The sequence below is a fragment of the Zeugodacus cucurbitae genome, chromosome 4 (assembly GCF_028554725.1).
Source record: "Zeugodacus cucurbitae isolate PBARC_wt_2022May chromosome 4, idZeuCucr1.2, whole genome shotgun sequence".
Classification (NCBI taxonomy): domain Eukaryota; kingdom Metazoa; phylum Arthropoda; class Insecta; order Diptera; family Tephritidae; genus Zeugodacus; species Zeugodacus cucurbitae.
The window spans coordinates 46,881,927-46,897,528 of record NC_071669.1 but is presented as its reverse complement, the minus strand read 5'-3'; the positions used below and the strand labels follow the sequence as shown (position 1 = coordinate 46,897,528).

The window sequence follows — 15,602 nt, the reverse complement described above, 5'->3', positions numbered from 1 at the left end:
CAAGAAACTGATCAAAAATGGCAAAAGCGAAAATTCGAGAGCGGCAAAAGAGAAGAGAGTGAGTGTGAGCAGAGAAGTGCAAAGACAAAGCTGGCAAGCACCGGCAAACAAGTGCGATGACGTCTGTCATTGCATTTGAATTGCTTGAGTGCCTGCGTGTGTATGTGTGCGTGTGCAACTGTGGTTGTGACAACCTTTAGGACGCCAAAAAGAGTTGAAATGCGCACAACAAAAACTGAAAAAATAGAGGAGCCCCCCGCCGCATGAATACAAGTGGTGCTACCAAATAAACTTGTATGTGTGTAGAGATCTAGGCGATTGCAGCTACTTGATACGTGTATGTGTGTGCGTTGTGATTTGATTATTTGCATTATTGTTGTTGCTGTAGGCACTTACAACAATTACGAAGGTACGTATGTTTGTATGTATGTGTTTCAGCTATATTTATTTATTGTGCGCTATTTTTCTCTTACTTTTCGATATTATTACTACCTCATGCACATACATACATACATACATACTTACATTTGACATTGCCTTAATGCAGCCGCAGCGCTGTCGACGCAACTAACGTCAACTGCGTCGCTCAAATCAGTTCAGCTTGGCTTGGATATTTTTTAGTTTGGCAGTTTTAGTTTTAATTGAAGCTCAACTCTAGTCGCACACACAAATGAGATGTTAATAAAGTGTTGAATGTGGAAGAAGACGTGGAAATTTAGTCTCAAAGTGACGAAGTGGCACACATACACACACGATTACATTTACGCGTAAAACAAAAAACCCAAAAAAAAACGCAAAACGGTATGCAATGCTAAAGTGGTGTGGTTGTGTATACGCACATACATACATACATATATATGTTGCTTAAAAGAAATACATAAAATCACAAAAGAAGGTTAATTAGTGTAACAAGAAAAAAAAACAAAAATAACAAAAAAGAAACAAAAAACGAGAAAATAATACAAAAAGTTGCTAAAGTTATTCCCAAAGTGGTCATTTTAAGGCACTTATAAGTGGTGTGGCAAAAAAAAATATGCATGCAAAGCAACCTTTTTCAACAACCGACAACAAAGCATCTCTTTTATTGCATTTGGTGTAAAGTGACAAGTGTACTAATTTATTTGTTTTCATATCGATTCTGACGTTGGCTTTCGGAAACTTTTGTGACTGATATTTGGTGTTTGAAGTTTCGAGATCACCATTAGGCAACGGTATAAACCTTCTTCACGCTAAGTTTTATATTTTGGTTGCGAAAATCTATTTTTCTGAGAGTTATTCGTAGCGTCTACATAGGTATACATATGTATATGGTAGAGTCGATGACTAGAGTGTATATTTAGGCCGAAAAAGGACTTTTCAGGCATTTACTATGTAAGTGTATATTACAAGCGTTATATGGCACCTTATTATCTAAAAACCTCATCCTGTTTCTTCCAAATATAACAAAACATGTACCAACAACCAAAATCTCTTATTGCCTCCAAGAGACACCCTGTATATTGAAAGTTCATCACAAACGGAAATAAGAGCTACTGATACTCTTATTTCTTACAAAATCCCCACTTGGGCTTTACGGATATATGACGAGTTAACCCAGGACCGCCTATTACTTATAAACGGCACCCTGTGTATTTCAAAGATGTCCTCAAATATTATAACGGCTTTTATTGTTATAAAATTCTTCCTTGGTATCCTCAGAAATATGACAAAGTGTATACGAAGCACTTCTTCGTTGCAAACGGCACCCTGTATATTACAAATATATGAATAATATATAAAGGAACTACTAGCAGTTCACCGTGATTACATAATGATCTCTTGATTCCTCGCTATACATCACAAACTAAACCAAAACCTTTTATCTATAAACACACCCTGTATATTCTAAATACCTGATAAAATGTTCCAACAACCCTTATTATTTACAAAATTCTTTCTTGGTCACCACTTATATATCAAAAGCTATACCATAACCCCTTATTGTTTCTACTTGACACCCTGTTTCTTCCACGAAGTACTTGTTTGAAGAACCATTATTTCTTATAGCAAAATTTCTTTGGTCTTCCTAGATATATAATATAACAAACTGTAATGGAAACCCTAACTGCTTACAAACGACACCCTGTATATTTCAAATAAGTCACAAACTGTACCAGCAGCACTGCCTACTACAAAAACACTACCCTACATAGGTACAAATACAAAAATGCATTACTTTATGTACATCACGTTCGCACTTTCCATTTACGTTGCTGTTGTTGTTGTTGTCATATGCGCCCTACACAAATTTCATGCAATTAATCACCAATAACTCCAATACAATGTCAGTCGCCGTTGTAACAATCAAATAAGTTACTACAAAAACAAAACAAAAATCAAATTAAAACGGCACGAAAGTATGTAATGATGATCTGCGATTTTATCAAAGCGTAATTGTTGCATACCACATGCCAGTGTTAGAGCAAATAATTTTGTTGGCGGCAATCATCTATCCGCGAACACAATCAGATTCAAATCTATTGATGTACGAGCGCATATGTAGGAAAATTACCGTTGGTCCCGCAAATGTGTGCTGTGGTCAAACCGAGCAGGCTTTGATAACTATCTTATATAACGGTATAATGATATGTGGGCATTGTGACCACGAATGCGCTGCGCAAGTTCACTTTCAATTCCAAAGGCTTTCAGTTTCATTTGAAGCATGCAACAAGCTGGCCATAACGGTGCGCAAACAAAACGCTTTGCAATGCGTCAACAGCAACAACAACAACAGCAATCGCCACCGCCGCAATTACGCCGGATATTTGTACAGCGTTTGGATGTTGCAACCGTTGCACCTTTCAATACCAGCGCCAACAAGCGTAAGCAAAGTACAAAGTGTCGAACGAAATACTTAGGTTTAAGTGATGCTCACGCGTGTAAACACGCAGCTCAAATAAATTGCCATTCACTGCAGTAGTGCTGTTAGTAAACAGTTGGTTGAAATATTGTGCTAACTGTGAAAAAACTAAATAAAATATAATCGAAATGAAGTCATCACTTAAGTGACCCCTAAAAAATTAAAGCGGTGCAAACAGATCTTCATTAAGATGTGCAAAACAATTTTTTGTGAATTTCAAAAATGGTATTTTCGGTCATGGTGAAGCTTGAGACGATTTGACGATCACGTGATTTATTTCATTGTTAACCAATTTTGTAACCAAGTCGACGCCTAAGGCATATGTTTTTACTGTAATAAAGTTAAGGAACTGGCATAGTTCAAAGATCAATTTCTAGCTCGGACACCAACTGTGATCGTTTAAGAAACCGACTAAACTCTCCTAGAGGTGTTTCTAAGCTTATCAAACTTTGTTGGGAGTGTTTCAATGTTATCCAGAGGAGAGTCTACAACCGCGTAGAATTATTAAAATCCGATTAATAGCCACTTACTCAAACCACTCAATCATAACGACCTCTATATAAAAACCTAAATACCTCGACATCCCAATCAGAGAATAATATCACCAGGTAGATAGATATCAGGTTTTCCTTCCTCCGCTAGTATTTAATTAAATTCTTTCCAAGTTCACCTTTTTTAAAGTGGTTTTGGTAAATCCGGTCAATCAAAGCTGAACAATTGTGATACTATTAATAAATACTAGAGAGGTTCAAGAGTTCTCAAAAGTTCCTCACTATAACCAGTAGACCAAGTGATCGACAATATAATCAATATAATCCTTTTCCAATTTTAACCTAAATTTTAACCGCATCGCATTTTGCTTTGCCTTAAATATCGGAACCTCAAACCAAATCTAACCCCGAATCAAAAAGCTAACTTAAATTAAATGAATTTTATTAGCTCTAAACTTAAACAAAATAAATTATGAAATTAAGTGGATTTGATGGACATAGAATTATGAAAAGTAGGAGCTCCAGTATCTTCCAAGAATCGCCAAAAAGTGTAAAGAGTAATGTTCAAAGGTCAAAATTCTTGATATCTTTGACTCTAAAAGGAGACGTTTTTCAAAAAGTTAAAGTCAGTCTTTGAAGAAAGTAGTTAATAAATTCACTAAATTGAATTACTGAATTATTCCCTCAAACTCATACAGTTATTGTCACTGATTTTAATTGTCTTCCGTTTATCCAACTTCGTCAGATTTTAACCTCGTAAGTATAATGAGATATCAAAACCTTCCACTTCCCGTGTTTCTTTCATTTAATTAGACATTAATACTATTAACTCCGATCTAAAGCCACCCTTCATTCCGGTAAAGTTTAAAACAGCTTAGACATACAATAATTTCTTCCGAAGCTCTACATTTCTTTTCAATTCAATGTTTTGACTATAGAAAAGTTTTTAAAATCTTCGGATCTCATAAACACTTATATAGGTATATTCGTCGTACACTCCATGGATGTAATTTCTGTCTGCCTCGAGCGAACTTTTTCTCCCTTCACAGAAACCAGTTTTCATTAGTAACTCATTTATATCTTTATGTCTTCTATCTTTTCTATTATCTTTTCCATTATGTTTTATGTTGTTAGCAATTTTCTTTTATTTATTTTGGTTTTCTCAGTTTTATTATCCACACTTTTGTTGTTTGCCACCTCTTTGTCATCTGCAAGAAGCACATCTGTTTAATTCAGTCATTTATTTACCTTTTCGCTAAGTCTTATTGTCGCTTCCATTTTACACCTTTTTCTTTTTAAGCACACACACTCTCTCACGTCTCCCTCGACAATGTGTTCACACATAGTTATAAAAGCCAGCAAAAACCAAGAAAATTGTTTGTGTATTCGCAACCGTGAAATAAGTACGAAATGCCGCAATTACAAGTGGTTTAACGGTATTTGAATGACCACAAACAAAGTGTTTTCCCAATTTAACAAATCGGTCAAAATATATAGAAAAAGTGAATATTTAATTGGAGAATTCTACACATTCGGAACCTTCATTCTTTACTACTTCTTCATCATTTTTTTACCGGCATTATCTTTAAACTTCTTCTTCATTTCATCTTAGTGTCTGTGTCTACTTGTCTACATACAAACATACATATATATACTTGAAATACTCGTAGTGCATTCGTAGTTCATTCTTCGCATTTGTGTTTATCTGTGTTTAAATTATTTGGTGACACTGTAAGTCAGCCAATTTTAGTAACTTTTCGTCATTCTGTTATCTCTGCTGCTTCATCATGACAACAGCAAAAATCGCCAAGACTCTCTTCCCCGGCCCGATACCTTGGTATTCAACGAAGATGCTGCATTGGTCATTGATTGTCAGTTTCTTGGGATTGTTGACAGCGGCGCTGGGCGCCTACTGCGGCTGGTTCCTGTTCCCCACAATGGTCGATAAGAAGGTTGAAGAGGTGAGTATGAATTGTGTGGATTTTATATATGTATATCATATTATATAAGTTAGCAGCGGAGAATGTTCCGCTATTTCAGAGACAGGTTTTTGTCCGTAAAAATTTCTGTCTATCACTTTAGATATCAAAATATCAACCCGGCAATATTGAACTAATAAGGTATCGATTGGAGTAAAGATTGGTAAAAACCAATGTGGTAGGGATAGAGAACCGCAAATTAGAGAGTTATTCTCAGTACTGTGAGGAACATCGCTATTTTGGGGTTAACTTACGAGTATCGCCAACGGGTGAACGGGTGGTAAAAATCGCAAAAATAGTTCTCAAAAGTCTGTTTTGATTAATCGAATAGTGTTCTTCCATTCCATCAAACGAATTTCTATGAGATAGAATAATATTCTGTTTCGATCTGATAAGTGCTAAAGTTAGCATCGCCAAAAAAGTGGCCTGTGATAACTGTCTCCTTAGGACTTACTAAAATGTTATTCAGTCCAAATAATTTTTTCGTTTATCGAAATCATTGGATCCCACAAGAAATTAAAAACTTCATCAATCCTAGTGCTATACCAAGACTATATCAGTTCCATTTGAGTTACATATGAAAGTAATACGAGTTGCTTGAATGTCATAGTTTTAATGAACAAAAAGTTTCACCAAATCAGTTGTAAGGACTGCGGCTGAGGGGCAGACCGCCCTGACCATATTATGGCCATATCCCGGTTCGTTACAGTTTTTCAGATTAGACTATTGTATAAAACGGTTTCGAGATCATCAATGATCTCTAAGTCAGCCATGTCCTTACCCAGTAATTACTACATCTTACGCGATGTTGGATCTATAAAAAATGCTGATGGCTTGAATTAAAACTGGACTTTCTATAAGCAAACTATTAGACTTTTCAGTTAAAGTACGGGTCATCTGAGTAGGGGGCGTCTGAGTAGGGATGCAAACATCGTAAAATGAAACATCGATGGTTCGATGTATCGATGTTTCTTCAAAACCCATCGAAATCAAAAACATCGGCCATTAAAATATCGATGTATTTTTGAACTTTTTAAACTTATTTTAAATTTAGTGTGAAAAGCTAAGGGATACAGAAGCAGAAGCATAAATAAATGAAATGTAGTAGCCTTAAGTTGATACATTTTATTTCACTTAGCATTATATGTCTGTTAAAGAATTTTCTCAATAAATAACAGAATTTCAAAACAACGATATGGAAAATGTTTTCACTGTCATTTCTTTTCGATTTTACTTCTGCGTGATAGTTGCCCTGGGTTTAGAAAACAGTCGTTTACTCGGCACTGAAGAGGTTACAATGTGTAAATATTAATCAGCCTATTTATACAACTCCGGAAACACAGTATTCATGTCAACCCAAACTCTATTGGCTTCTGATTGGTAGGGGTAACAGCCAACACTTTCTCTTCAACCATCCGTCCCTGTAATTGTAGCTAAATTTGACAGCTTACATTTCACCTTTTGGTGGACCAAATGTTTATTCTGGTCCAAACATCAAACGAGTATTCTGTTTCACACTCATCCGAAGATTCCGTTGTATCAGCGCGATTAATTTTTTATGAAACAAAAAAATGTATTTCCTTTAGCCCTAGCATCTTTAAAATGAAGTAATTTGAATCTCTGATCAAACGCAGTAGCCTATGCCAGAATTATGTAATTTGTATAAATAAATCTTAAAAGTAACCGCAGGTCCAAGCGCACATTCCCTTAACGAATTCTCCGTCTTTTACGAAAATCTAATTCCAATGTAATAAAGCGTATCCAAATAGAGGGTCTCGGGTTAATACCCGAATCGATGCTTTTTGACGAAAACATCGATGTTTCTAAAACATCGATACATCGTTTGCATCCCTACGTCTGAGAGATTGATTCAAGGCTGGTAATAGCGGTAAACATTATATACATTATAATAACATCGATAGGCCAGTCTTCTTGCTGGAAAGATAGATTCCATTTTTTAGCAAATCTTCCGCAGAGTTATTCTAGAATTTTGGTTGCTGGTTTCCAGAAAACTGTGGTAAATCCAAGAGACATTTACTTACTTAGCAAGCTCTAGCAATTAACTGCGTTTTTTTTTTAAATACTTAGTAGTACTTATGGAGAAATGGATTCTCCTACCTTCAATGCTATCTCATTCTCATTAACCGGCACAAAATTGTTAAATTTAGATGACGGCTTCGAAGAGTGACTAATCGTTGACCTTGGACTGTCGTACGTATTTGATGTACATCCATCTCAAATTCATTTTCACTAGACAAGACTTGTACGATCATTGTTTAATGTATCATTATAATTTATTCAAGAATTTATAAGTACAAACTCCAAAACGTGTCAACACAAAATTTACAACCACATCTCAAAGTTCACTGGCTTCGCAGCTTAATTAGTTCAGAACTATGAAGTCTGGAAAGTAAACATATTTATCTATTTAAAAACACATTTATTTACTAGACAACAAAAAGCAATTAGCAAGCAAATATAAAAAACTTGGGACATTTTTACTACACAAACAAAAACAAATTTTACCGCGAAATCATTTAATCGGAGAAAAATTACTTTTAAATTGAAACTTCTTTCCAATGAAGTAAAAAAATATGCTTTGAGTCTCAACATGACGCTATTACGGTTTTTTTGCGGCACGAAGAATACCACAAAAATACCCAGCGGCAGCAATTAAGTTACACTTGTCGTCCAAAAATCATTAAAACTTCTCAAAATCGCAAGTCAATGAAAAAATTTCAATTAAAGCGACAATAAAGAGGCAGGCAAATCTGTAAAGAAAATACATAAATAAAATAGCGGATGGGTTGTAGGGAATTGCGGCGTTAATTTTCGGCTGTGACTGTGGCGAACAATCGCCTACAATAACAACAATGAATGCCGCAAATCTAATTGCAGACAATTCAAGGGCAACAACGTAGTGTCGCGCATTAAGAGACAATAAAAACAATGGAAATGGCAAAATAAATGATTAGCAAAATTTAATCAAAACAAAATATGCGAAAAACTGCAAATCAAATCTGAAATACAACAAAAATAAACGCATTGACAATGGCCCCAAAAAATTCATGCGAACCAAAAGCGACGCAGGTGTAGGTGTGTGTGTAAGAAACGTCACTGCGCTATTTTTATTATCATTTACCTTTGCCACCAGAAGAAAAGCCAACTTCAAGCGCGTTAACAAACGAAAATAAGACAAAACGCAGCACGCCGAAATCAAAGCGGCCAAAAAAATTGTAAATCCCAACCGCAAAGCATAAAAGCGCGTAGATGTTGCGCAACATTTGTTTCCAGCAACGTGTTGCTGACGTTACCATGACGCCGCCTTTGCGGCTGCGCTACTGTTTGTTGTTGGCTTATTTGCCTTATGTGTGTTATGTGTGTTAATGTATGCTTTTCGACGCTACCAAAACGTGCTAAAATTTTTGAATTGGAAAATAGCTACAACAACAACAAGAATGACAACTTGTTATTATTATTATGAATAATCAACAACACTAACCTACAACAATATTTGTATTGTAATTAATTCTGCTGGGCTCTAACGCCAAGTGTGAAGAAAAGCCATTGAAAGAGACGCACGCGACACGCATGCGCACCTTGGCGAATTGTGAATTTTGATTAGTTGGCTTTTGTAGGGCTTTATACCAAATAATAAATATAATAATAATATTCAGCAATAATTTTTGCTTCTAGAAAATGTACAAATATTAGTTTACACAGTATATAATATATTTTTACAATGAGTATCCCTTAAAGGGTAGTCTGCAACTATCACGGAGAAATTATTATTTCCGTTGAAAACATCGTATTACGAGACTATTATATTCTCTTATATATAGGTAATAATGAATGTACCGTCCTTTTTTATATATATTTACACTACTTTCAAAATATTTAAAAATAAATCTCAAAAGAGCCGGAATATGAAAGCTCAATCCATAGAGAACAATAGTCAAATGGAATTACATTTCGAAGATACATTTGAAAATGAGTTCCAATAGCCAATAAGTGGCTATTTAGGCGCTTATACTTGGTTTATTCCAAGAATAATCTATAGTTTTGGGGAATAGGGAAAGTCCTTTATTCGATTAATGTTTCTCATTAAAAACAAAGAGAGTTTTGTTGTTTTGGACGATGAAGTAGACGCGGTTTTTCTAACTAATGGAGAAATGTATTATTCTTGTATTTTAGTAGGCAAAATTTTAAAGCACCAAGAAAAGAGAAACCTGAAAATATGTAGGTAGGTAAAGTGGTTGTCAGATGACGCACCTAGGCCTTTAGGAGGCTCATTGTGAATCCACCGTGACTGGAAGCCAATTACACTACAATGTCCTCTTTGAGCCACTCTGTAGCTTTTATAAAGTTGAGCAGCTCAACAAGTTTAAAGTGGGCAACTTCCGAGATGTCGTCTAGAAAACCGTGACCGATTATTGTGAATCTTTTCCTATACAATGCTTTGCATTCACATAGAAGATGTTCAACAGTCTCTTCTTCTTCTATTTCTTGGCATCTTTTCTTAACGGACAATGACCAGTTAGCACTCCTACTAGAGTTCTTATGTTCTTCCTTTTAAATTTCAGTAGCCGGCACGTACGGCCTTTATTCCAATTAGTCCATGTCCTGCCACCTGGATTCTGCCCAATCTATGTCTGTAAAAATATATATATTTCTCGTTGTAAGCACACGCTTTGCCAGCACGCTTTCTTTTATTACAGTAATCTCTGCTTGAAAGACGCTGCAATGTTCTGGTAGTCAGAAGGCGATTCTGGTATCTAATCTTTCCGAAAAGACGCCACCTCCGACTCGTTTATCTAATTTAGATCCGTCCTTATGCTTTGTTTTTCTTGTCTACCTCGCCTTTGTCCCACATCTGCCTAGTGGGGAAGGCAATATTGAGGGACGTATTTAGATTTTATTCTAGTGGATTTCGGAAATCCGTGGTAATCAGTGGAAACGGGCATTTACTAAGGAATTTAGAATGTAGTGACTAGTAGGGAAGATTCCCTCAGTCTAATTTCAGACTTAACTGCATACTTAACTTATCTGCTTACAAAACAAGTCTATAGGCAGCAAGTAAAGAATAACATCTAGTACCTTACTTGGCGTTGTTCTAAGAGCTCAGCTGATACATATACTTGCCACTCTTTGTAAACTTTCCATACGCTTTATTGCGTATTTCTTTTCCACTATTGGCCAGCAGACCAGTAGCCACACTTATTGATCGACCTTACCACTGCTGTGTAGGCCAATGAGTTATTCGATGCATTAGTCCCCATTTACAGATGTAAAGTGCTATAGCAACTTTCTTTACACTAACGTCAATGTTTTGTTTCCATGAGAGCTTTCTGTCTAAAATTAGTCCCAGGTAGCTAGCTTTCTCTTCCACCGATACTCTGATGCCATTTATCGCTCTATATATATGTATATAAATATAAAAATACGTGATGAAATACATAATACTTTAAAAAATTGTAAAAAGTAACCTCACGTCATCAACCTTTTAACTTTTTTATTAAGAAAGTAACACCTTTTTTTTAGAAATGCGACACCTTTGACATCCTCAGCTGTCAATTTGAATTGCGTGAGATTCATCTGTTTGTCTATTGAGTCATTTGCTTTCCTACTGAATACGAGATGTTTGTAATAAACAAATAAGCATTGCAATACAGTTTGTTTAATAAAAAAATAAGTAATTGCTTAATTTACACAGCGAAGTGACTTCAATTGCACTACAAAGCTGCACTATGAACTTATGCGCACGAACTCAACTCTCTACGAGTAGGCTGTCATCTCAGGTAGTGACTGTTTATTGTGTACAAATTTCACTCATTTCTCTAACAACTATTACCCCTCTTAACAGTCATATATTCAAAAATTAATATTTGTTTAATATTTCTACAAAGTTTATTTTAATGAATGTATGGTACGAAAATATTCGCCGAACCCCGAAGACGATGAATTTTACTTTGTTTGTTATTGGTATACTTACGAGCATAGCGGTACCTGTTTTGTATGCAGTTTTTGTTGAAATTGCGCCACACATCGATTGTTTATCATAAGTGAGCCGGTGGGTACCATTTGGCCAAAACCTGAGTAAAATACATAATTCCCAATTGAACTTGGACTTGAAAAGAAGTGCATGACATAAATGTAAAAAAAGGCATTTGGCTTCTTTTATATACATATATTTTTATTGTTACTTTGATATTGATATTGAAAATTGGTAATGGTATAAATATCACGTGAAAGTTAAGTAGCCACGAATGATTTAGTTCATAGTAAACACAATTACCAGTCATACACCCTATAGGCTATTAAAGGGCTATACCAGTGTAATCTTTGAAAAATTAGGTGATTTTCGTGATTTTTTTTAAAGAAAGTACTCGATCGATTGTTTCGACATAATAAGGTATATTTTCAGCTACATTTCAAATTTTTTTTACAAAAATATTGAAAAATAACGAAGTTATCTTCGGAGTTCCCCAACTGCTAACATGATTCCGGCCGAATAAGTTACTGAAATAAAAAAATTCAAAAATGTTATTAAAATTAAATATATTTCCTATACAATGATTTATGATTTTTGAAAAATATCAAAAATTAACAAAATGGCGTAGTTCTGAAAAAAAGAAATCGTTTTTTCAACCAATCAAAAAGATCGTATTTCATTATATAGTAAACATAGTTAAGAATGCTCAGTTTAAATTTGAAGTGGATCGGTCAATGTATCGTTGAGTTATGATGTCAGCATTTTTGAGAAATGTCGTTTCGAGAAAAACGCGTTTAAAGTTTCGAATATAGCTGCTTATACCTGCGGGCGGTCGCTCTTTAGAACGCTACCATTCAAAAACTATTCAAGATACGATCTCAACTCTTTCACAAGATATTTTTGAAAGTATAAGCTATCGAATAAACAAAAAATAAAAAAAAAATGATTTTTTGAAAATGTCACACTGGTATAGCCTCTTAACAAACATATGCAATAATCAAATTGTTTGAAGCTGTTAGAGATAAAAAAGCGAAAGTGTTGCTCAAAATCCAGAAGCGCTGTTTGACATAACTCAAACTAGTTGGATTACACACCCTGGTGATTGACTTCGATTAGAACATATGTATAGGAAAATATATTACCTTTTAAATGGAAAGCCATTTCATGAAATATTGAGATATATGTTTTGGATTCAATACAAATCTAACATACGATTTCTTACTTAAACTCAAAGAGTAAATGAGTTAATCACTTTGATGAACAAAATTAAGCTGTAGTGAAAAATGTAAAAGGTAGTAAGCTGACGGAAAGAATGACTTCTGCAAATAATAGGTTCAGTTATTGCACAACGTTGTAAAAAGTATTTTATATGGGAGAACATTTCAAGTATTAATGAAACTCCATTTTTTATGAAAAATGCTACTGATACCAAAAACTGGCTTGATGTGTATTTTATGGACTCCGCGCTAGGCAAAGTAACATTTTCTAAGAGATTTGCTTTCGTACCGATCAAATGAGCAGCGAAGTCAATTGGCGGTCAAGAGGGGTGTATGCGAAAACTCTAAAGAAAGCACCAGTCCTCATTGGCCAAAGACCACATTCGATCAAGAGAACAAAAAATTCTGAGAAATGTTCAAATCTTCTTGGATCCACTTGTGACAATGAATGAAAAATGTCTCTTTTATTTCACACCGGAGACAATTTATTAAAGATATGTAACTGCAATAAAAAGCTAATCACCGAGTCTAAGGTCTATTTTGAAGCAAAAATCAAGATTTTCATAAAGATTATCACTGAAATATATACATATAGCCCTCGATAAGAACTAATTTAATTTAAGCAATTCTATAATTTAAAACTTTACAAATACTCACCGTCCTGCCTTAATCTAAAGCATATAACATACAATTAGAGCTGTCATAGCTTGTTCTTTTACGAATTTAGAGTGTTCGATAAAAATCCATGAAAATACTTGTACCGATACAAGGCATTGCCAAACACACGAACCGCATAAATATTTCATTCAAAAATTAAAAAAATTGTAAAATTTAATTGCCTTTATTTCAGTCATTAAATGATTAATATTTATATATGTTTTGCATGCGAACGGCTAAAATAGCTTAACATTAAATAACATTTGTGTCATTCAACAGAACGAAGAAGAAGAAGAAGAAGAAGAACGCAAAACAACAAGCACCGATCGCTAAAATATGACAACAGAACAAAATGTAGGCTCTTCCAACTAAATGTAAATTAGCCAAGTTGTCATTATAATGGGCATATTTTTGTTGCTTTGTTGTTGCTTCTTCTACATGCTTCTCCTTCGAATCGGCTGCCGTGGCCCCAATTTGTATCGCCCAACGCAAACAGAATTTTAATTATGAGCATTGAGAATGCATTTTTGTTGCTACTTTTGGTGTACAAAAACAAAATACTTGAACAATTTCGTGCTTTTGACTGTCAATGCATTCTTTGTGTCCTAGAAGAACTGATTTGAAGTCGAGGCGACTATTTTCGGTGTTGGCCACTGAGTGGCTTTTTTATTTTTTTGGAATTTTATTTTTTATTCATACTTGTATGGATCGCGAGGACAATAATGTGTCATTTGGTATTTTCCATGCACGGCGTGTTCGAATTGCCACATTAAGTTGCGCGCATAAATTAAAGCGCATTCTTGAGTAAGGCCATTTAGAAGGTAAAATGCATAATTCATTCGAAGAACAACGGCGTCATTCACAAATTTTCGATGTGTCTATTTCTGATTGTAATTTAGTATGGTTTCTACCACTGTAAGTGTTTAAGTTCTTTTGGATTAATTTACAAAAAATTGTGTTTAATAGTAGAACCATGCTTTTTACGAGGTCTCATGCTACTTATGATCAATCGAAAATTCCAAAACTTATATTCAGCTTCTTACTCATTGTATCTACTAAGTTTGAGAATAGAACTCTTGAGAATACGTTTCTTCTCCGCGAAACTATTCTAAATTTATTACTAAAAAAATTAAGACAACAAATCGATTCGTCTCAATAATTCCAGATCTTTCGGTTGATCAGTCCTCCATCTTGGGTCTTCATCTTGAGTAATGCATTTGTTGTACCGGACATGCAACAATCTAGTCAAATCTGGTATGGTGGATGGTGGATTAGTTAATAGCATAATCCCTTTAATTTATCAATCGTATCACTAGCTGAATGAGCCTGAACGTTGCTTTGATGAAAGAACATAATTTTTATCTTCACAAAATGAGGGTACTTTATTTAAATTTCGACGTCCAATTGATCCAATAACTAGATATGGGGTAGCCGATGAAAATAATTTCTTATGAATCCACATGAATCCCAAAAAATATTTCCTACAACCTTGTTGTTTTTTGTATTATCGGGTAGCTTAGACGACTTTCTCCGTGCAAGATCTATTCAGAAGACCGATTACATATTTCATCTATGGCCATAAATATGGCTAGGACCTCGTTGTTATTCTTTTGATCCGAATATCACTTTCTTCTTCTATTATGGAATCTTAGAATATTAAAGCGAATGCTTTTACTTTTGTTTGGAATATTTCTCTAGAATGCCCGAAACAGTGAATCACGTACTGGTCTCATTACCGATATATCTTCATTTTTCATGAAGAGTATTTAATTATAGTCCAAAATGGTGTCTTAAAGAATATTCTTCTCTGGCAATACTGCCATTGTTATATAAAAACAGATATTTTCCGATTGTGAAGTCGGATAGAAAAATAAAGAGAGCATTGATCTATTTTAAATTAACAAGTCTTATTCCCACAAGGTCACAGTTCTCGATTATCATATTTACACATCACTTAAATGTATCATCCACTTAACGGCGGCGGTGTGGATCTTGTCTGCAACTGAGTAGGTTCTACAAACTTCTCAAAGCCAGAAAAATATTTGTGACAAAAGTAATCAAGAAATGTCTCCATTACATAAAACACCCAGTGACATTCCTCTCGGTTTGATACAAATTTGTACTCCTGCCTTCTAGAAAACATAATCTGAATGACAGTAAAGTGCTTTCAATTAAGATATTTAAACAACACGCTTTCAAAACATTTGCATAATACGCTGAACTTAAAATTGAAGCGCCGGGGTTAAAGTCTTCGAAATAATTTCAATTAACATATTTGAAAAATATTTGTGTCTCTTCTCGAATAAACAGGCTAAATGAACGTTGACAGTACAAAGTTGACAATTTGCGCGAAAATACTGAAATATA

The 15,602-nt window shown here is 34.7% G+C and overlaps 1 protein-coding gene across 5 annotated transcripts in view; it reads left to right on the top strand.

Annotated features, from left to right (window-relative positions):
* Positions 1–626: 626 nt before the first annotated feature.
* The window catches only part of Snmp2 (sensory neuron membrane protein 2), a 52,306-nt gene continuing 37,330 nt past the window's right edge, over positions 627–15,602 (top strand). For 3 of the 5 annotated variants that reach the window (XM_054228752.1, XM_054228755.1, XM_054228753.1), the window contains exons 1-2: positions 627–801; positions 5,003–5,351. In XM_054228752.1, the coding sequence (XP_054084727.1) occupies positions 5,178–5,351 (174 nt within the window). In that variant the 5' untranslated portion in view covers positions 627–801; positions 5,003–5,177. Of the gene's footprint in view, positions 802–3,838; positions 4,147–5,002; positions 5,352–15,602 lie in introns of all 5 variants that reach the window. The other 2 variants (XM_054228754.1, XM_029046123.2) reach the window with 2 other exon arrangements.